This window comes from Eptatretus burgeri, chromosome 8 (genome assembly GCF_056783735.1).
Source record: "Eptatretus burgeri isolate ZD-2024b chromosome 8, Ebu_testis_v1, whole genome shotgun sequence".
NCBI lineage: Eukaryota > Metazoa > Chordata > Myxini > Myxiniformes > Myxinidae > Eptatretus > Eptatretus burgeri.
This window is the reverse complement of record NC_140968.1, coordinates 36,701,985-36,725,426: the sequence shown is the minus strand read 5'-3', so window position 1 is coordinate 36,725,426 and position 23,442 is coordinate 36,701,985. Positions and strand designations below refer to the sequence as shown.

Here is a 23,442-nt window from a genome sequence, read left to right as displayed (position 1 = left end):
CCCCCATCTACTTTCTCAACAATCCTCTGGAAGAAGTCGTTTCATTCAAGCTTCTGGGTCTCACTATCTGCCATGATCTTTCCTGGGAAAGCCACATTTCCAACCTGGCCTCCAAAGCCAGTCACCGACTGGGAATCCTACATTGTGCAGAGTCCTTCTTCGGCCTGCCTGAGCTCCTGACCCCATACAAAGCTTTCATCCGCAGCCTAATAGAGTACTGCTCTCCCATCTGGGCTGGTGCTCCTGCCTCTCGCCTTTCTCAGCCTCCCGATGTGGAAACGAAGGCATTTAGGATCATTGGTATCTCCCGCGGTCAGGTTGAGTCTTTGGGCCTCTCACTCTCTCACCGTAGGCAGGTCAGTTGTCTTTCTGTCTTCTACCGTTTCCTTTCCAGTCTTGCCTACCCTGTTCTGTCTGCGATATGTTCCCCCCACATTTCCGCAGGGCGATCGAGGTCCACCAGCAACTCCCTTCTGGTAAAACCACCAAAATCACGAAGCACTGCTCACCTTCACTCACTGCTTTCCTTTCCAAAATGTGCATTGCCAGGTGTGATGAGCAGTTTGTGCACTGCAATCCGACTATGGTATCCTGCTCTGCGGAGTTCTTGGTGGTCCGCTTTTGATGAAACTCGCTGCTCGCACTCCAGGTTGAAATTTACAGTCAATTGATCTGCAGTTGCTCGCCTGCTTTGCCTAGCACTTCAAATTAATGCGTGGATATCACGGTCCTGGATCTACCCAATATTGCACGTTGCTTTCACACGATCCTGGAGTATGCACTTCTTTCCCACGGAGTTCCATGCTGACATCACCTTAGACATTGTTACTCGTGAAACATCAGTAAGTTCAGCTGTCTTTGTCACCGAAGCTCCTGCCAAAAGTGCCGCAACAATCACCCCTCTTTCAAAGTCACTGAGGTCTCCTCTTGCAGCCATGCAAGCCATAATTATAGGCAACCAGGCCTGTGCAGCATTTTTATACATGACCCGAAGCATGCTGAGATGTTATTTACTTAATTAACACATGGGCCACACCTGTCTGGAAGCTGTTGCTTTCGATAAACTTGGTATCCTCCATTTACCCAGGTGTTTCTATTTTCTTTTGTCCACTCTCTGTACATGCCACACACACCAACAAAAACTTAATGGACAACAATTCACCAATTAGAGAGGCTGACAAGTTTACATACCTGGGGTCCATGGTTACCATAACAGGAGGGGAAATACAGACATACCATAATGGATACAAAGGGTAAGGGGTGCATTCATGAGACTCAAGAAAATTTAGTCAGAGAAGTAAAACACCAAAACCGAGTTGAGGATCTTGGGTTGGAAGGCCAAGACAGACCTGGCGATGGACCATCGAGAAAGAATTGTGAAATTAAAGGACTGTAGTCCGGTGGTTGGGCCAGGGAACCTTGCAATGTTTGGTAACATTCATCTTTTCAATTTTTTTGATAGAACTTAGGGTCGAGATGAAATTTAGGCTGAGTGGCCACTTGTCACTGTCTTGGCTTTTTCAGAATCCAAGATGGCCACCATATACAATCAAACTATAACTTCGGCTGCAACTCCTGTTCTAAGTTCAGTAACATGATGAAATTGGTGTCTAACTATATGTTTTAGTTACCAAGGAAGTGGATTATGATGTTATTGGATAATTTGGTAGCCATCTTGATGGCATAAATCCAATATGGCCACCAAAATTACCTGTAAAAATGCCAAAATCACACTAAATCTAATGTAATCGGTTGTAAATGCAGTCGAGTTAAGTTTCTGTACATATGTGTGCTTTGTGAAGCATAGACATGTATATTATGATTCTGAAGTCATTCGCAAATTTATAAGCAATATTTATTTTGATAGCAATATCGATTTTAGGCAAAATATAAGAACAAAATGTAATTAGAATCGGACAATATTTATTGTATAATTCTCTCAGACATGACATTCACGTGACTCAAAAGTCGACATACATTTAAAGTATATGATACTCCCATTAATAATATTGATAATAATGATAATAATAATACAATAATTTGGCAGCTTCACATTGCTCAATGTTTCAACGCTATGTCAATACAAATTATACTAAAAAAAAATTAAGCAAAATTAACACCCCACAGGACAAAATATCTTATATCTTGGAACTATTCATCGTCCTCATCCTCGACATCCATTGCTCGGTCATTTGTCTCATCGCTGTCATCAGGGATGTCGGCGTGATCTGTTGCACTCTCATTGATGTTGAATGGATTGGAACAGGCAGTACCACCACCACAGGTGCAGAACATTGTGCACGGAAGTTGGCGCCCCATACATCCACATCTCCCACCTCTACATGCTTGCTCAGATGTGCAGCCACATCTGACCAGCTTCAGAATGTGCTCCGGGGAATAGGGTACCCCGTCCTCCATATTCCGAGGGAAGAGACACTTGTTAGTGTCATCAGCTTCCCATCCGTGTTCCACTGCAGCGAGAGTTGGTGGATCCCCACTCAGGGCACTGTACCAGTGAGCGACTTGATGGTGTGCTCTACGGACGTTCTGCTCAAACGCTTCTGTAAGTGGGGGCAAACTACACAGCTTAGGTGCTGCTGTTGATTTTCCAGTCTTCTGTGCCCATAGTTTCTGGTGGATCTTGGTCATCGAAGAGGTGGGAGTTGTAATGCCATAGCACGCACCCATGAAAGCTGTTGCTTGTTCGGTGACTTCAACGATATTTGCCAAGGGTTTACCAAGTTGATCCAGAGAGTAGCCTTTTCGAGCGGCCGCGATTGCTTTTGTTTTCCCAATTCCATAAGTCGCAGCAACTGAATCACAACCAGTCAAAGCATGAAGCGCTAAGAGCTCGGGTACGATTGCTGAATGTTTCAGAGCAGTTTCCTTCACGTCAATGCAAGACCGACCAATGATTGGAGACTGCATAGTTATTGAAGACTGGAGCTTCTCGCTCAAGTAGTAGTACACAAGTAACGCGAACACATCCGTGTCATCACATACCACCCGCACCCGTGATTCTGGATGGTATTTTGCCAAATGGATGGCCTGTTGTGTCAGGAGGATGTCAGGTTCTTCATGTGTTGATGCTAGGTCTAGACGAGGCGACTTATGACCCTTCGATACCTGCGTAGGTGTGTCGTTTTCCCCAGTAACCACCAACTGGTGGTCCTGTGTCGCATGCTGCAGGAAGTTGTCATCACTCAGGATTGATTCGCAAATCAGTGTGTTGAGTTGTTTTTTATTGGCTGAGTTCTTAAGTACTGCGTCCCAAGCCGGCAGTGGAGTTTTCCGTTCGAGCTGATGGACCCGGGTAGCGCTGGCTCGAGCTGATCTGGTGCTGCTTTTTGTAGAGTAGTTATAATAACGATCAAAACACAGGTGGACATCAGCTTCAAGCAGCCGCGCGTTGACCCAGACCTTGAACACCGAAATGAACGTGTCAACGGTTCCTTGGGATGGCCATTCTAATGTCCACAAAAGAGCGGAAACATCAATCACCATAGATGTTGGCCTTGTGATAAGGTGTTGTGAAACTTCGACTTGGAGGTTCTTTTTCAGTGTGGATTTTCCCGTTGCCACTCGCATCTGGCCATCAGCTTGAAACATCGAGGGCGGATATGCAGTTAGCTCTGTGGAGAGGACTTGTTCCAGATCGAGATCGCGCTCGCTCACAAGAAGGCCAATCACCCGAGCGTATATAGCCTCTTGATCCATGACGGGATTATCATCGATTGTTAGACGTTTCTTCTTTGCGGCGAAGGTTGTCACCTGTTTTGCGAGTGAGCTGTAAAAGCCCTCTGGCCATAATGCTTCGAACTGGATCAGCTGATCAGCTCCAATCTCCACTGCCTTGTCAACATTAACATTCCGTTGAGCTAGTTGACCATTTGAGATGTTGAGCAGACATCCTGCATCGTGGGTAGCTGGATCCAATGGGTCAATGCATGACTCTAGAGTAGCCTTCAGTGATTTACGATCATTGCCATCTCGACGAATGCGACTGGTAGATTCCTCCTTGTGGTTAAGCTGTACCTTCTCATCAGCTCCAGACATCTTCTAAAGGTCACCAGTCAGGGTCATGGTCGCATCCATACTGTACACCCATGTCGCTATCATTTGAGGATTTTCTGTGTTGCCAATGATGCCACCCGGCCCATGCCCCTTCCTCATCCAGTTCGTTTCAATAAACATGTCGCTCCACTGTCCGTTGTAGACACCAGCAGTGTGGTGTAGTGACTGCTCTCCTCTGCAGAACTTGTCCAGAATATCTGGTCCCAACCAAGTCATGGAGCGTACGTAGTAGAGGCCATACCTTGCATAGTTGTACTTGTGGGCTGCGAACATGTATGGCAGCATTGATTCTGCTGTTTTGATGTGGAGTGGCCAGTCGCCTTCATGCATCGCCCGACAAAACATCATCATTAGAAATGTGGGTTTGATGACGTTGTACACCCACAGCTTTGTGGTACGACTTTGAGTGGCGATCTCATCAAGTAGTTTTTTCCAAATCATCCATGCTGGTCAGGTGTAGATTCTCCCTCACAAACACTGGTCGAAGCAGCTCCTCTGTGAGCAATCTCAGTGCCCGAACATTCTGTGGATATTTCTTTCCTTGCAACATCTTATCGACGGAGCCGAAGGACGTCATCAGAATCTCTTTCAGGCCGCTGTCTGCCATGAGAGTGCCAACGCAACCCACAAAATCCATGAGGAACTGCATCCCACCAAGAATCACCACTATGTTGGTGAGCAGATCTGGTTGATGAAATGTGATGTCAACGGCGATCTTATATATGGCCTGATCGCAGGTGATAACGAGAATATCCTGGTTGGATGCTCGGGTGACTTCGAATCCTCGGGTGATGGAAGTTAGGACAGTAGTTGGGTCCCCTGGCTTCATGTTTATGAGTGGAAGATATACCACAGCTGTCTTGGGTGCTGGGGTCATTCCTGACTCACGGCAGTGACGTGTATTGTACACGTTGTACTCAGGAGTGTTTGCTTCAAAGAGCACGTCTTTGATGAAGTTAAAGTCTAAATCTTTGGCTCTGCCAATTGAGATTGTTGTGGCTTGTACAAAGTCGTCTGACATGGCAAATCGGTTTGTAGCAGTAAATGGCATAGGAGGTTTCTTCGGTCCCGTATACTCAACGACTCGTGTCTCCCATGGGATAGGGTGCTTCATTTCTTCTTTCGTTAGGCGAGGGATCGATGTATCCAAACCTTCAAGGTGGTCAAGTTCGGTCTTCCACTGAGCTGCCAGCATTGCCATGTAATGACATTCGAGGCGGCAGTTTTGGGAACTGATCACAGCATCAAAGTTATCAATGATGATTTGCACAAGTCCACCCAGTCTGGCATCTCTGAGTCCGGCTAACTGCTGTGCTTTTGATGATTGAACACCCGCTGACCTTCTGAATCGTCGAACCTCATCGTAGGAACAAGAAACATTATACTTGTACAGTTCTGTGATGATCATCTTATGGTCACCAAGAAGTACACCTATGGCTATCTGTAAGGGTGTCGGTTGAGACGTTACCACTGAGCTCACGATATTACCCACCTTGATGGATTGTAGTGAATTGTGGAAAGTAGGCTTGATAGCTGATAGTAGTTTCACCAATGTCTCACTAATACACTCTGAGGCTGATTCTCGATCAATGTGCTTAGTGTAGGATTTGAAGTCATCCTTAGCTGCCTTGGTCTCCGTCATGATCTGCTTGCCAACTTTCCGGATACATTCATCCATGTCGCCATTCTGATCATCATCCACAAGTCTGAGATTTGTGGCAACATGCTTCCTGAACACTAGTAACGTTGCCACTCCAGGGGAATGTAATGCCAACATATCTTCAGCGAAATGTTGGATGACGTTCTCAACAAGGACACGTCTGGACATGACAGATCCACCCTTGTCTGCGTATACTGCTTCAACATCGAGCGAATTCCAAACTTTTGAGCGATCATAACCGACTACTTTGACAGTTTCAGTGAAAGCTTGGTCATCAGCAGTACCTTTGCTATTGATCGTGGTAGTTCTCTGAGCATCACAATGGAAACTCATATTGCAACGGCGGTGATACATTGCATCTGCAGCGTGCAAATCTGATGGTGCTCCGATGATACGGTCACGGACTATTCTACCCAGTTCATCTCCACGTTTATCACAAAGGTCAAGTAGGTACTGCTTGTACGTCTCCCCATCAGCCATCTTGTCTGTGGTTACTCTCGACGCAGGGACTCTGTACTGTTGTGGCACCTTGGGATCATACTCATTCGGTAATATGCAAGGAGTTATGTCATGGCAGAACAAACAGTGCTTCTGAAAGTCAAAAACATCACCACCGGTACTCGAACGCAATCGCTTGGAACCAGCGTTGGAGTCATCATCTGTCTCTTCCTCTGGCATAGCTTGGCCAATTTATTGAGAGTGGAAGGAGATACATATTTGGATACACAATTTTTGTGACATCTAACAGTAGATGATCCATCAGATAGTTCTTTTCGTAGTCTGATATCATCTTGCCGAAGATTACTAGCTTCCAATATTGTGCCGATTTGTGAAGACTGCATCAACTTCCCAACCTCACAGTTGTAAACTGTCTTGAAGAAGCATTCCTCGGCATCCTTGCTGTCTCCTGCTTCAGCTATATCATTACTCACATCAGAACCTACAACAAAAACAAAGATCGTTAAGAGTTATCGATATATTGGTGTATTTCACATTGGAAGCACCATGATATTTACGTCTTGAGTAGGTGGCACCAGGTGGCTTCTAAACGGCATCATTACTTCACAATCAGATTATATAACATGTCAAGCACATGTGTAACCAGCAGGATCATTGTTCAACTGCATTCACAATCGATTATGTTAGTTTCTAGTGTGATTTTTTTGTGATTTTGGCATTTTTCAGGTATTTTTGGTGGCCATATTGGATTTGTGCTAACAAGATGGCCAGCAAATGACCCAATAACATCATAATCCACCTACTTGGTCTCTAAAACATAGATTTAGACACCAATATCATCCTTTTGCTGTACTTAGAACAGGATTTACAACCTAATTTATATTTTGATTATATTTGGTGGCCATCTTGGATTCTGCAAAAGCCAAGGCAGTGACAAGTGGCCACTCACCCTAAAATTGATCTCGACACCAATATCTATCAAAATAAGCCAAAAAACGATTGTTACCAAACATTGCAAGGTTCACTAGAAATATGCTGCTCTGCCACCGGACTACTGAAGGTCACCTGGAATAAAATCGGAATGTGGGCTCAAGACCGATGAAAGTGGTGAAAGTTCACAAGAAGCTCCATATGCCAGGCAGCATTTGGATAATAAGGAAGTACAGTAAGCAAAACCTTCCAGTACATACCCGGACTACAACCATCAGTTTTCAACTAATTCCGTCCATCAGTTCAGGAGTACATGTGAGTAAAACAAACACAAACAGTATAATTCTTCTTCTTTTTGTATGATATCTTTGGTTTTCATGCTGGGAATAGTCTAGGACCTGGCTTAGACATGTATGCACTTAATTTAGGAGAGGATAACTCAACTGTTTTAGGCTAATATGACCCCAAGGAACAACTTGGGATGTGTGCCAAAATCTCTATCTGGGACGAACAGCCCGAAAATGACCACGCCCTTTTTAAAATCTATGTACCCCATTGTCTATCACTCTATGCACCCTATTATCACTCACTCAGCCTGCTTTTGATTTATTCATAGCACCAGTGCTACAAGATCCGGAGAGAGAGAGAGTGAGAGAACGACTTATCCATCCAGGACTGCTATCAACTGAAGGAGAAGTTCCCACTCCTCTACAACTCCTCCATGAATGGTGGATTTGTCATGAATGCCACCAAGAAAGGTAGTGGAGTGCCCTTTGACCAGGCGCTAGAGCAGTGCTACAATCGGCCTGCCAAAGTGAGTGGGGGGATAATTGGGGTCACCAGAAAGAAGGAAGCAGTAGCTCTGTGGGGAATTATCAAACATAAAAGACCAGTACGTTGACCTCCTGAAGATGAAGGATGATGTCGAAGGAGAACTCTCACTTCACCACGACTTCAACCCAAGTATTGCAACTAAGATAGTTGGGATGGTGCAAGACATAGAGGAGTATCTCCTGAAGGTATGCAGTCCTCTACAAGACCAGGTAGCACTGAAGAATGTTATCACTGGAGAAATTGTGACCAATGTAAATGTAGACAAGTTGTTGTGCTGTATCAAGGAGGGCAGCACTGCTTGTGCTAATTTTATCGATGATCGACTCAGAAATAGGTCGATATCGATACACTCAACTATTAGCAAAATCAATGTACGTTCCCTAATACCACCTTGAAATTGGCTCCCAAAGCAGACATCAAAGATGAGACAATCAAAGCTCTCATGTTTATTGAGTATGGGAGTCACTGGGGGTTCACTGTTGAGGAGTTATTCAAGCATGAGATCACCAACTCTGCATTCTTCTTGGTTGGCGAAGATGGTTACTTGAGGAAGAGTACCAAATCACAACTTGGGACTGAGCTGCTGAAGCTGTGCCCACTAATAGATAAAAAAGGGCCAGAAACCTCCCCACAAACCCACGCCATCATTATCGACTTCATGGCGTTGGTGAGAAAGGTCCCCTTAAAGAAGCTTGATCCGCCTGTCAAGACATTCCATGACTTTGCTATTGCCTTGACATCTATGGTCACCAAAGCTGGGCACAACTGTGATGAGATCCATATCGTTTTTGATGCTTACAGAGAGGACAGCATCAAGAATGGAGAGAGGGGGAGAAGAAGAAAGTCAAAAGAAATGGTTGTCCTTGATGTGATATCACCAAACCAAAATGTTCCAGTGGTATTAGAGAACTTTTGGTCATTTTCCATCAGCAAAACTGCTTTCCAGGCATTCTATGTTGAGTGGCTCACCACCAATTACCATGGAACCAAACCTCTATACCTCGGTATATCACCACAGGCATGGATGGTATCAGCTGGGTGTGCTTCTCCATTCCCTCGGCTCAACTGCACACACGAGGAAGCTGATGACAGGATGATGTTCCATGTGCAGGACATTCTAAGTCACCGGTCAGGACCTACATCCATGACGCTGTCATCAGGTGACACAGATGTCTTTGTGTGCCTGTTATATCACATCACAGTCAATTGGAGAGATCTTGACCTCCAAGGGCTTTGGCTCGTCCGCAACTCAGGAGTGAAAAGATCAATATTACCACTCCACGATATCTGCATAGCACTGGGAGACGAGCTCACAAAGTGTCTCCCAGCACTCCATGCGCTGACTGGGTGCGATACAACCAGCAAGATATCAACTAAACTTGCAGCCCTGAATGCTGTCCGCAAACCAGGAAATTCCTCTCTGATCCTGAATTTTGACTGTCCCCAGCTCGCAAAAAGTGCAATACAGATGACAGAGACATTCTTGGTCAAGTGTCTCAAACCATCAACAGACCTGGAGACATTTGACGACCTGCGTCTCACTGCATTTGATAGCAATGCCCTCAAGATGGACTTTGAGAGAACCACTTGCACCTCAACTAATGCAAGGAAACATATCCATAGAGGCTATTACCAACAGCAGCTGTGGGTCCAAGCCCCATTTAGAGATGCCACCCTGATTATGAATGCCGAGTCTTATGGGTTTGTAAGAAGGGGCAGTTTATTAGTCCCTGAGATTGTGATCTCCAAACCCAAAGGCCTGCCAAATCCCTGCATATGTGGCAAGTGTGCTCACAAAAATGGGTGTTCCTGCAGGGTAGCTGGTATCAAGTGTTGCAAGTACTGCAAATGCAAGGGAGGTGATTGTTGTAAAAACCCTATCACTGAATGAACACTGCTCATCATCCTCATACCTGGACTCTGTTGTGTTACTCTTCATGTTCTTGACACTGGTTTACGTGACACATAAACAGTATTAATGTGGTTTTAAAAGTTGTATTGTTGGTGGTTGGGCAATTTCCCTGCTGATCTTTGAAACATTTAATCTCTCGAGATACTGCTGCCTACTAAAGTAACAAGTTTTGTTTTTTATTTTTCATTTTAAGTTAACATTCCATTGATAATCGTATTTAAATGATTGAAAATACAATTTGTTTATATTAATCAAATGTTTGCTTTCTTTCTTTTTAAAAAATCCCTTGTATTGTTCAAATTCCAAATTGTCAGTTCAACTCTAGTAGATGACACAAATCTTCTAACTTTGCTCTAAGTCCGGAAAGTTTAAGTTCATAAATATATGGCAATTCCAGTATGTATGGTAATAAGTATGGTAAACAAAACGGTTTTTAGCCATTTTCTCATAAAAACATATAAAATTAGAAATTTTACACTCTTCTATGAACCCCCTAAATAAATAAATAAACATGGCCATTCTGAACATTTTGAGCACCTCAGAAAATCTGTAGCTCCAACGGTTTAGAAGATACAGCTATGTCAGAAGTAGCACTTTCAATGAAAAAGGGTGTGGTCATTTTAAAAAGGGCGTGGTCATTTTCGGGCTGTTCCTCCCGGATAGAGATTTAGGCACACATCCCAAGTTGTTCCTTGGGGTCATATTAGCCTAAAACAGTTGAGTTATCCTCTCCTAAATTAAGTGCATACATGTCTAAGCCAGGTCCTCTACGAGAATTGAAATTAAGGCTTCCACCAGGCGGTGCCATGCAGAACACATTTATATCGAAAGATTTGATGTCCTCCCCTCTCCCTGAACACCCTCAGGCTATGATTTTTTTTTTCTTACTACCTGAAACCTTCCTATGCATACTCCAAATACAACCACAAGTTTTCAAATAATTCTGTCCAGCTGTTCAGGAGTGCAAAGGTGAAACCCACAAACAGACATTTCTCAAATTCTATAAACAGACATATGATTTCAAGAGATCCACTGCCCATTGTACATGTTCTACATTAACACCTTCTAACTCCATGGAATACCTCTGGCTGTGCATTCCTCCCTGCAACCATCTAAAGTTGGTCTGCATGCTGTACCACCCACCAAACAATGGAGACTCCATATACTGTAAATGGGTCTTTCTGCTAACATGGTCCAACAAATAACCACCCATCCTTACTGTCTAATCGTTATCCATGGTGATTTCAACTCTCACCATGCCAGTTGGCAGGTGTCCTTTTTCAAAGTTCTGGTGGCACCTTGTTAAGTCTGTTGCTGATGTCTACTCCTCCTCAACTCCCTCCCTCACCTCAAATGGCATCACAGCTGACTCCGCTCAAAACGGGGCTGAATGCCTTAACACCATGTTTACCTTCACCGTTTGTATACCCAACCCATTTCACACTGTACTCACTTTATCCCCTCATACTCAATGCCTCCAAGACACTGTAACTTGTTCACACAAGAAGGCAGAGAAAGCTGTTGCCAATGTTGCCTCTGAGAAACGGGCCCAGATGGTTCCAGTACCCATGTGTTCTCAAATCCTGCCTTCACAAGAACCAACATCACCACAATACACAAAAGGGGTGTTAAAATATATCCTCTCAACTACAAGCCAGTTAACATACTTCTACGATGGTGTGTTGAAAAGCAAGGCCTCCTATAATTATTTTTCTCCAAAACAGGTAAAGATCTTCGAAGGAAGCAAAGGTAGATAGTAACATCAATCCTTATTCCACTCATGGTGCATATTTATTTGTCAACATGATCACAATTGCAGTCCACACATTTCTGCCACCTTTAAGTAGTTCTGTGATGCAATCAGGCTAGAACTGTGCATCCCGTTGACTAAACCAGCACTTCAAAGCGGCCTTGACATCATCATCAGGAGAAAAATGCTTTCCATGAAGGTGTTCCTTATGTTTGTGGAAGAGATGAAAATCTGACAGAGCCAAGTCGGGGCTGGTGACCACCCATCCTTACTGTCTATTCATTATCCGTGGTGATTTGTCAAGAACATGGTGAAGGATGATTCATCCTTTGTGGTGGGACTCCATTGACCACCACTTACTCTCAGGATTGTAACGGTGCACCTAACTCTCATCTGCAGTCAGTCATCCCAACCCTCATCTCCAGTCATCCCAACCCTCATCTCCAGTCAGTCATCCCAACCCTCATCTCCAGTCAGTCATCCCAACCCTCATCTCCAGTCAGTCATCCCAATCCTCATCTCCAGTCAGTCATCCCAACCCTCATCTCCAGTCAGTCATCCCAACCCTCATCTCCAGTCAGTCATCCCAACCCTCATCTGCAGTCAGTCATCCCAACTCTCATCTGCAGTCAGTCATCCCAACCCTCATCTCCAGTCAGTCATCCCAACCCTCATCTCCAGTCATCCCAACCCTCATCTCCAGTCAGTCATCCCAACCCTCATCTGCAGTCAGTCATCCCAACTCTCATCTCCAGTCAGTCATCCCAACCCTCGTCTGCAGTCATCCCAACCCTCATCTCCAGTCAGTCATCCCAACCCTCATCTGCAGTCAGTCATCCCAACTCTCATCTGCAGTCAGTAATCCCAACTCTCATTTCCAGTCATCATCCCAACCCTCATCTGCAGTCAGTCATCCCAACCCTCATCTCTAGTCAGTCATCCCAACCCTCATCTCCAGTCAGTCATCCCAACTCTCATCTCCAGTCAGTCATCCCAACCCTCATCTGCAGTCAGTCATCCCAACTCTCATCTGCAGTCAGTCATCCCAACCTTCATCTCATGTCAGTCATCCGTGGTGATTGTTCACACAACAATTATCACAGACAGAGCCAAGTCATCCTAACCTTCATCTGCAGTCAGTCATCCCAACCTTCATCTCCAGTCAGTCATCCCAACCCTCATCTGCAGTCAGTCATCCCAACTCTCATCTGCAGTCAGTCATCCCAACCTTCATCTCCAGTGAGTCATTCCAACTCTCATCTGCAGTCAGTCATCCCAACCCTCATCTCCAGTCAGTCATCCCAATCCTCATCTCCAGTCAGTCATCCCAACCCTCATCTCCAGTCAGTCATCCCAACCCTCATCTCCAGTCAGTCATCCCAACCCTCATCTGCAGTCAGTCATCCCAACTCTCATCTGCAGTCAGTCATCCCAACCCTCATCTGCAGTCAGTCATCCCAACTCTCATTTCCAGTCATCATCCCAACCCTCATCTGCAGTCAGTCATCCCAACTCTCATTTCCAGTCATCATCCCAACCCTCATCTGCAGTCAGTCATCCCAACCCTCATCTCTAGTCAGTCATCCCAACCCTCATCTCCAGTCAATCATCCCAACCTTCATCTCCAGCACTCTATAACACTGACAATGTTGTGCTGCCCTCGACCATTTTCACTAACGTAGCACTGAGACGTCTAGTGTTAGAATCACGAAACCTTGCACCCAGTGGTGGGAAGAACTAATGTGCAGACTGTGCTTTGTTTCATTCGAATATATTTACCTGGTTTGGAAAAAGGAAGAGGAAGCATTACTTTTCAACATGCCCTCGTAATTATAATCTCAAGAAAGAGATCAGTGTTGTGTCTCTGGACATATCTTGGACACTCAACAGTGTTCGGAGTTCAACAATTTTTTAACTGCAAGGATATTTTTTCCAATTTCCATGTCACTTCAATGAGCCTAATTATATCCCACTTACTGTTGTTGAGTTCTTCTTCCAGTGTTATTTATACAAAGATTGAGGATCATGGAAGAGCTGAATGATAGAGTTGTGTTGAAACAGCGATGGAGCTAGGACAATGAAGAAATGAGGAAGCAACGAACACATAGCATACGTAGGGACATCCAGACATGACCAAGGAACCAAGTGGGCTGAGTAGACAAATGAACTTGCAAGTAGAAATAACTAAAGAGTTCAAAGGACACCAACCCTATGCAATGTTGTACTTCAATTTAAACAAAATAATGATTTTTTGAGGTTGTAGAAATAAAATTCATTCCAGAATTTACCGCCGTTGATGATTGTGTCACATACGTTGCCCAACAAATAAGTTTTCCAGCAGTGTCTGTTACACCACCCTATCTAGCACATAACATTAGTTATTAACCTCAGCCATCGAAGATTGGAGGTTACTGGTTTCACCCCTTTCTGTTTGTTTGTTTGTTTGTTTGTTTGTTTGTTTGTGAACAGTATTACGGAAAAACTCCTTGACGAACTTCGACGAAACTTGGTGGGGGGAGTTAGGTACGGTCCAAGGATCATGCCATTAGATTTTGGACTTGGTCCCCCCCCCCAAAAAAAAATTGTTAGAGAAAAAAAATATATATTTTTTTGCATTTCTACATTTTTAAGTGATTTCCAGCCCCCCCCCAAAAAAATTGTTAGAGAAATTTTTTTTTTTGCATTTCTACATGTTTTAAGTGATTTCCAACCCCCCCCCCCCCCGCACCCCCCAAAAAATGTTGGAGAAAAGAACTATAACTGTCAGCACTGTTGACATATTTAATGAATAAGATATAAGGTTCACTTGAGTGACCCAGCAGTATTGGCGTCGGAGGTTTTGCACTCTCCCGAGTGCTCCCCCTCTAGTTCATGCCTGTTGTTTGTGTCTTTTATGACGTCATTAAAAACAGTAAGTTTCCTGTTTGGAATGATTTTCAATTTTGTTTCACTGCCGGACAGACAGAGTAAAACAATTTTTTTTATATCTCATTCCCCACTGCACAAGTGCGACGGGGACGAATTCAAAGACAAAGTACTGCTTTTCGGCAGGTTTGTTTTCCGATTTGTGTTCCAATTCGTGTTCAAAATCTAACATTAAATTTAAATGTTCTTCCTCAATCATAAACTGACGTTTATGGATGGACGGACATGAGCCAATTGCTTAACCCTCCTTTTCGCTTTGCGTGCGCAGGGTAAAAATCTGACAAATGGGTAAATGTGGAAAAGTGTGATTGAACAGGAGAGGAGAGTTAGTCAGAATAACAAAAAAAAGATCAGGAATAGGAATGGAGGACAACATGAGATGATGATTGTTCACCACTTTAAAGGAATGGAGAGAAGAACATGATTGGACAGACTGAGGGAGGTGGTTGCACAGTCTAGAAAAGAGCAGGGAGGCGGCAAATGAGTGGAAGTATTGGAAGGACATGTCTGAGGTTTGTGAATGTGCAGGGTAAGTTCAAAGTCATGATATTTACTCTTAATCATTTTGGGGGAGGGATGGAGGTGGGAGCTTACGGGAGCTGAGAGGGCTGTTATAAATACATCGTTTGTTTGGTACCGGGGCCACAAGAGAAATTTGTCATTTATTTGTCAAGATATTTGTCAAAATTTGTCAAATTTGTCAAGAGAAATCATTTGATTTTTGCATCTATTGATAAAAGTTTAAGTGTCCATGTGTGCGTGTGTTTTAAATGCATATTCACTGCAACCGCTAGCTTGTATTAACAGGAAATTAAAGGAAATCAACAGCTCACAGTCCCATCCACGGATATTTGTCATATTTTCTCCATTTCTGTGAGTCAGATTTGCATTCAGGAATAGAACAATTATGGTTAACCATGTAGTAATTGCCACTCTTTCACCGAAATGATGAAAATTATATTTAAAAGACAATTTGAATTACAATTTTGCACCAGCAACGGTAGGTTAAAAGTGCCCATCCAGCAAAACCGAGTCACTGAAAACGCACACGCCTCATTTAGCATTCAGATGTCATTTCAAAAGGCACGTATTGTATAATATTCGTTTACACATTAATTTAAGATCAAAGGCCAAAGATTTATATTCACACGATCATCTCCTCAATATCAGGTATATTCGTTCACTCAGGTGCAGCACCTGACTACTGGTTGCATCATTTGTCGGAGCGTGGCGGTGTCGCTGATGCAGTGTTCCCTATATGTTAGTAGGGCAGGAATTTGGAAATTTTTTAAGTGATTCTTCACCATTGAGAGGCAGAGTCAAAACAATATGTAGCATGATATTTCAAACGTTTGTGGAGAGTTATGAGAAAACTTGGTGGATGAGTGGAGTAGGTGATAAGAACAAGCAGATTAGATTTTGGTTCAGGTCCGGATCCAAATCCGGTCTATCAGTGGGATACAAAACGAAAACTGTTCAGTCTGGCGGAGGCTCTACCGAGTGTGCAGTTCAAGTTCAAACTGCAACATATCATATCATGATGAGGCGTTTTGGTACACGTGGAGTTCCATTGCTGTCGGAGTCATTTGAGGGAATACGTCTGAACAGCATTTGTAACCCATACTCATAATCACACATGTCTCCTGCTTTAAAGGGGCTGTCACACCTTGACGTTTTAGCCAGCGTATGGCAAGGTCTCAAAATGTATGTAAAACGCTGGCGTACGCTGAACTATTGATGGTTTTTTAAGTTTTGGGCATATAATAACGTGTTGGACGTATGCATAACGTATTAGTAACGTACACAGAACGTTTTAATCACATATAGATAACTTATACCAACGAATGCTGAGCGTGTTGTCGGCGTTCACAACCTATGCCCAACGATAGTCTAACTTATGCATAGCGCGGCAGTGTATCGCCGACAATCACGTGGCGTCGGCTATTCATAGTCTGCGGCTCGACGATTCAAATCATAACCGCACTAGACATCAAAGTGTGAAGCCGCTGTCACACCTTGACGTTTTAGCCAGCGTATGCCGACGTATGAAAAATTTGCTGAACCAAGCTGGCACAAGTCGAATACGTTGTGGGTAAGTTTTGTATACATTAAGAGCACGCTGGCATACGTCGTAGTACGCTGGCATATGTCGTCATACACCGAGTACGTCGAGAAATTTTCAGCATGTTGAAAATTTCTCGACGTACTCGACGTATGACACACATTCCGCATACGCTGGCCATAAGTTGTAGACATGCTACGCGATCATTGACACACGTCGACACACGTTACTTGTAAGTTACTCATAAGTCAAAACACGTCGAGTTAATGCTTTGCGTCAGTGTTCCAGACTCCCTATTTTTTTTTGGGAGGGGGGGGTTCTTTGGTATGACGGTGATGTTGACACTTCGATTTCTAGTGTGGTTATGATTTAAATGTTGAGCGGCAGCCTATTAATTATATTATAATATAACCGCACTAGAAATCGAAGTGTCAACATCACCGTCATACCGAAGAAAAAAATAAACCAATGTCACCCGCAGGGTGACCCGTATCTTGCCAAAAGGTGACCACATGTGACTTCTTTAAGGTCACACTGAGGTGAACAGAGCTGCTATCCACCAGGAGCGACTCCTTGAGGAATATCTGCCTCCGAGAGATTCCGATGAGAATCGTTCTTCAGAGTAACCATGAAAAATATGTGTTTGCCTCATAACGTCACCAAATGATGTCATAATGTCTCAAGCTTGACATATCTAGAAAGCATCATCGAGGTATTCAATTTGAGGTATGACACGATATGGTTCCTAAAACTTGAAAATTTGACCTTGGGGTCAAATATGTTTGACCTCAGATGCTAACCATGAATGTCAAGGCCAATCGCCACCAAAAACTAATCAGCTGAGCGCCAGACCATATACTACATTCCCATAAAGTTTGGAGACGATTCGATTAAAATTACTCAAAAAATAAGGGTTTCGTCGACTCCCCTGATTTGCGACAAAGTGACCTTGACCTTTGACCTTGACCTTCAAAATTTTATGCGCTGAAAGGGACCTCTATAGGCCTCTGATGTGCGAAGTTACAAAAATTTCCAATGATAACTGTGCTCTGCAGAGTGATTTATACGTGATTACAGACAAAAAAAAAACATATGAAGGTCAAGGCCAATCGCCACCAAAAATTAATCAGCTGAGCGCCAGACCATGAACGATATTCCCATGAAGTTTGAAGACGATCCGATCAAAATTACTCAAAAAATAAGGGTTTCGTCGACTCCCCTGATTTGCGACAAAGTGACCTTGACCTTTGACCTTGACCTTCAAAATTTTGTGCGCTGAAAGCGACCTCTATAGGCCTTTGATATGCGAAGTTACAAAAATTTCCAATGATAACTGTGCTCTGCAGAATTTTTATACATGATTACAGACAAAAAAAAAAAAAAATACATACAAGCTGAATAACATGTCTTGCAAAAACTTCGTTTTGGCAACATAATAAAAATAAAAAATAAAACCAGGGAGTCTGGAACACTGACGCTAAAGGCCCGGTCACACCTTGACGTTTTAGCCAGCGATGGCAACGTATTAAAATGTATGTAAAACGCTGGCTGACGTTGAACTTTTGATGTTTTTTTTTAAGATTCGGACGTATTCATAACGAGTTGGTCGTATGCATAACATATTACTAATGGACACAGAACGTTTCGTTGTGTTATAGATAACTTATACCAACGAATGCTGAACCTGTTGTCGGCCTACACAACCGATGTCCAACGATAGTCTAATTTCGGCATAGCGCGTTGCACGCATCGCCGACGATGTCGTGACGTAGCCTATTAAAAGGCTGACGCACAACGATTCGAATCATAACTGCCGTAGAAATGGAAGTGACAACATTGCGGTCACACTTTGGCGATCTTGCCAGCGTATGCCGACCGAAGAAAAATGTGTCTAAAACGTTGGAGCACGTCAAATACGGTACGAGTAAGTTTGGTATACGTGAGTAGAACGCTAAAGTACGCTATCATACGTCGTAGTAAGTAGAGTACGTCAAGAAATTTTAAACATGTTCAAAATTTTACGACGTACTCGGCGTATGACACACGTTCCGCATGCGATGGGGATAAGTTTTACACACGATATGTGGACGCTTACACACGTCCACAAAGGCTACTTATAAGCTACTCATAAGTCGAAACACGTCGCGGTAATGTCTTTTTTACGCGAAACTTATTTCTAACTTATGTTTGACGTGCTTTGAACCAATTCTTTACGTAGCCCCAACACACATCGACGTATGTATGTAGACGTATTCCAATGACGTCTTCTGGTCGACAAAAAAAAAATTAATGTGTTTCTAGCTTACAACTGCCATATAAAGACGTGTTCCCAGCGGTTTTGGGAATTGGTATATAAAAATGCTGCTCATAAAAGGGGAACCCAACAGTGTTTTCGAGTCCTTTTTGAGTCGATGTCCATGTCAGCAGTAACAGTATCAGTATCAGTATTAGTATTAGTATTAGTAGTAGTTTGTTCATGTTGGCAGTAGTAGGTGAGTGTGAGGGGGAGGGTGTGGGTTATGATGGATCGTCCTTGCGTCCGCGTGTCCACGTGTAGGTTCATAGGCTGCCACTCAACGATTTAAATGGCTGCATCTCCACTATTGAAAGTAGACGCTTGCGCTCAACAATTGGATTTTTTTTACACTCAACGACTTTTAAACGGTACCACTCAGCTAGTTTCATTGTTTACAATGAACGATTTAAATTGCTGTCACTCGCCTTTGTTTTTTGACGCTGGGGTTTGGAAATTTGAAACGTTTCTTCTGAACGTGTTAAAACGCTCAAACTCGACTATTTTAAATAGACGCTGCCGATGGACAATTGGAATCATAGCCAAGCTAGACATCGAAGTGTGAACATCCTCGTCATGCCGAAGAAAAGTTTGAAGAATGCTGCAAATAAGTGTCCTGGCCGTGGCCGTGGACGCTGACGCAAGGGCGATCCATTATACCGACGTCTTTCAGCCTATGAGTAACTTAAAATTAACGTCTGTCGATGTGTGGCAACGATCGCGTAACGTGCCAACAACACGTTAATCATAGGTTAGAAATAAGTTTCGGGTACGCTAAACATTACCTCGGCGTGTCTCAACTTATGATTAACTTACAAGTAGCATGTGTTGACGTCTGTCAATGATCGCAGACCGTGCCTACAACTTGTGGCCAGCGTAGCGGAACGTGTGAGTCATACGCCGGCATACGTCGTGAAATTTCAAGCGTGAAAAAATTTGAGGACAACCGAAAAGTACAACGTTTAAAGCCAACGTACAACGACGTATGGCAGTGTTTTTCAGCGTGCTCTCAATGTTATCAAAACTTACCCATAACGTATTCAACGTGTGCCAGCGTTTTAGAAAAAAAATTCAAAAATCGGCATACGTTGGCTAAAACGTCAAGGTGTGACCGGGCCTTAACCATTACCTTGACGCGTTTCGACTTATGAGTAACTTACAAGTAACGTGTGTGGAAGTGTGTCAACAATCGCGCAACGTGCCTACAACACGTTACTCATGGGTTAGAAATAAGTTTCAGGTACACTAAACATTACCTCGATGTGTTTCGACTTATGAGTAACTTACAAGTAACGTGTGTCGACGTGTGTCAACGATCGCGTAACGTGCCTACAACTTATGGCCAGCGTTATGCGGAACGTGTGAGTCATCCGCTGGCATACGTCGAAAAATTTCAAGCATGGAAAATTTGTTTAACACCTCAGCGTACTACGACGTATGCCAGCGTACAAAGACGTATGCCAGCGTGCTACGACAAAAAGCCAGCGTACTACAACGTATGCCAGCATGCTCTTAACGTATACAAACTTACCCATAACTTATTCGATGTGTGCCAGCGTTTTAGCCAAATTTTGCATACGTCAGGCATACGCTGGCTAAATCGTCAAGGTGTGACAGGGCCTTAAGGCAGGTACTAAGAATCAAAATTGTGTCAAGTGAGATAACAAAAGTACAGAAAATAATTGTGAATTTTCTGGTCAATGAAAACATCAAACCTGTTGAGAATTATAGATTATTGGCTGCACAGTATGGTGATGATCGCCTGCCAAAGACATCCATATCAAAGAGCACCTTGGGGAGAAGAAATTTGATGAATGAAGCCATTAAAAATAAATGTTTCACATTGGCTGCATACACGTCCTGAAGAATTAGACACTGAATGTAGACCAAGCTTCCACTCGGATGGGAAAACAAGCTTATAGTAATGAGTATAAACAAAAGTTTGTCAAATTTGAAGCAGCCTTGTAGATTTTGAAAACCAGAAACACTCGCTCCCATGGGAGCAGCCATGCTATTATCCTTATTATTATTGCCAATTATTGTTTCTGTATTATTATTATTATTATTATTATTGATAAATCAACCGAGGCCAAGCAAAGCGAGGTCAAGGCTGTTTATTCCTGTCGTGTGAGAGACCCTAAAAGCTGTGCCTACAGAAAAGTATTTTTGGAACACCGACCACATTTTCCATCCAATTATTAAGTAACTTTTATAAAATATACCATCAGAGACAGGGAATCCCCCGCCATTGAATGAAAAAGGTCATACATATTCCAGATAATGAGGGAGGTGAATTGGAAACAAGACACCATTTGGTCATCATCTCGAAAAAGTTCCCCAGGGGTGAGGAACGTAGTAACCAAAAATAATTGAAATCAGATAAGCGGTTTTCCATTTACTGTATTACAAAAAACATTTTTTTCAAGATAGCCGCCCCAGTCGGCCATCTTGGATCCGGCCACGCCCAAAATCAATAGGGTTCTTCCTTTTCAGGTGGTACATGTGTGACCCAAATTTCAAATCGATATGGCGAACAGTTTATGAGTTATCGCACTCACAGCTATAAATGTTGACGCCGGGACGGACGGACGGACGGACGGACAGCCGGACGACCTGGGTGACAACAATATCCCCCTTCCGCCACGCGGCGGGGGATAAAAACTTATCAATGGTTAGGTACTCCTAATCGTGGGGCAACTTAGCTAAATATAGCATAATAATTGTGCATTTTGTGAGGAAAGCACCAAATTTGGCACACCAGTAGCCTATCATATTATGAACAGATTTGGATATTGGGCCATCTCAAAATTTTTGATGGCAGTGGAAAATGGCTGCCACAGCCATCAGCGGCTGAATTTGATTTGGTGCTTTCCTCACAAAATGCACAATTGTTATGCTAAGTTGCCCCACTCGTGGGGCAACTTAGCTAAATATAGCATAACAATTGTGCATTTTGTGAAGAAAGCACCAAATTTGGCACACAGGTAGCCTATCATATTATGAACAGATTTGGATATTGGGCCATCTCAAATTCAGCCGCTGATTGCTGTGGCAGCCATTTTCCACTGCCATCAAAAATTTTGAGATGGCCCAATATCCAAATCTGTTCATAATATGATAGGCTACTAGTGTGCCAAATTTGGTGCTTTCCTCACAAAATGCACAATTGTTATGCTAAGTTGCCCCACTATTTGTTGAAAATTTCATGTCAATCACTCAAGCAGTTGTGGAGAAAACAAATTTAAAAGCAAATAAAGGTGAAAAAGTGAGAGCCTTGGCTGACGTTCACAACATGTTCAAGGATGATTGTGGATGCCTTTTACCGGTATTAATATTATCATTATTATTGTTGTTGAAAAAGGTGATCATAACAATGCTCAATCTGTTATCTAAACACCTGAACATGACGTTTTGCCGGGTTAGAAGGATGCAATAAAACAAGGGAATTGCTTCAGATTCTCTGCAGTTGAGTCAAAAACAACTGGTTAAGTGAGTACGAAGATAAGGCGAAGGCCTCTTACTCGTGATACAATCAAGAGCACTGAAGGATCACTCAAAATACCCTCTCCCACCACCACCGGGAGCGGCGCGACACGGTACACATTCACATAGAGAATTTGCATTGACCCCGCATTCGGAACATTTGGGGGTTGGGAAAACCAAGTAGTTACAAGCCTATAACCGTTGTCTTATGATCCTTCATCCTCCTGGCAAGTTTAGTTGAGATTGGTTGCATAACAACCGAATGCATCGGCCACAGACATACAGACACCAAATTACGTATTTTAATATGATGATATAACTGCTTTCATGAAGAAACTTTATTCCATTGATCGTGCTTTGTTTACCTCTGCTCATTACATGGTCAATTCCACTGCTCTGAAGATGAAATTGGTCATGCCTTGTGCTTCTCCACACATCCCACGCAGCTTCTTTGCAAATTTTGGTGTACACCTCAATTATTGGGTGTTATATGCCTGTTTTCTCGACAGTTTGTCATATATTGTTATGTTTGTGGGGTAGATGAAGGGACTTTTATAGGAGAGATAGGATTGTGTCGAGATTTTTGGCCCGTGGACATGTAAGAGACATCTTGATGTAACTAAGTAGGGAGACTGTGAGCTTAAGTGTTACGTGTCACCACACAGGGGGTGGTGCTTTGTTAATTAGGTAGGGTCTAAGACTAATTGCCCCAGTATGCGTTTGCCCCCTGTGAAATTTCCCAACGTTTTTGTATTGTAAGGTCAGCAATAAAGGTGGGGAACACGTCCCTAAAACAACTACAAGCGGGTAGAAGCCCCACCTTCCTGGGTTTGGGCGAGAAAGCCATGCCCCAGAGAAGGGGAAGGTTGCGGAGTAATAACCGAGGGAGGAATGACTAGTGTCGGGAGGATGTAAGAGGACACGAGAGAGATGAGACCACGTCAGTCAGAGGGCACGGAGGATCTCGCTTTGCTGCACGATTCTCATGTTCGTGCTGTGTGAATTTGGCTTGCGTGCTGAGCAGGACGTTGGCCGTTGACGGTTCGGCTGAGCCATGAAG

At 43.4% G+C, this 23,442-nt stretch overlaps 2 protein-coding genes and 1 long non-coding RNA gene across 4 annotated transcripts in view; 1 reads left to right on the top strand and 2 right to left on the bottom strand.

The window, feature by feature from the left end:
- LOC147021535 (uncharacterized) overlaps positions 1-23,442 on the bottom strand; it is a 59,503-nt gene that overhangs the window by 9,324 nt on the left and 26,737 nt on the right. For both annotated transcript variants that reach the window (XR_015060831.1, XR_015060830.1), the window contains exon 3: positions 11,323-11,456. This is a non-coding gene — a long non-coding RNA (uncharacterized LOC147021535). The remainder of the gene's footprint in view (positions 1-11,322; positions 11,457-23,442) is intronic.
- On the bottom strand, positions 4,493-7,206 carry LOC147021537 (uncharacterized). Its single transcript, XM_085893515.1, is given in 3 exon segments — positions 4,493-6,414; positions 6,417-6,674; positions 7,200-7,206. Coding segments are annotated over 3 exon segments (2,187 nt in total).
- Positions 8,671-9,985, top strand: LOC147021536 (uncharacterized). Its single transcript, XM_085893745.1, has one exon. It carries the CDS (start codon positions 8,700-8,702, stop codon positions 9,846-9,848), a length of 1,149 nt encoding a protein of 382 aa, XP_085749871.1. The 5' UTR covers positions 8,671-8,699; the 3' UTR covers positions 9,849-9,985.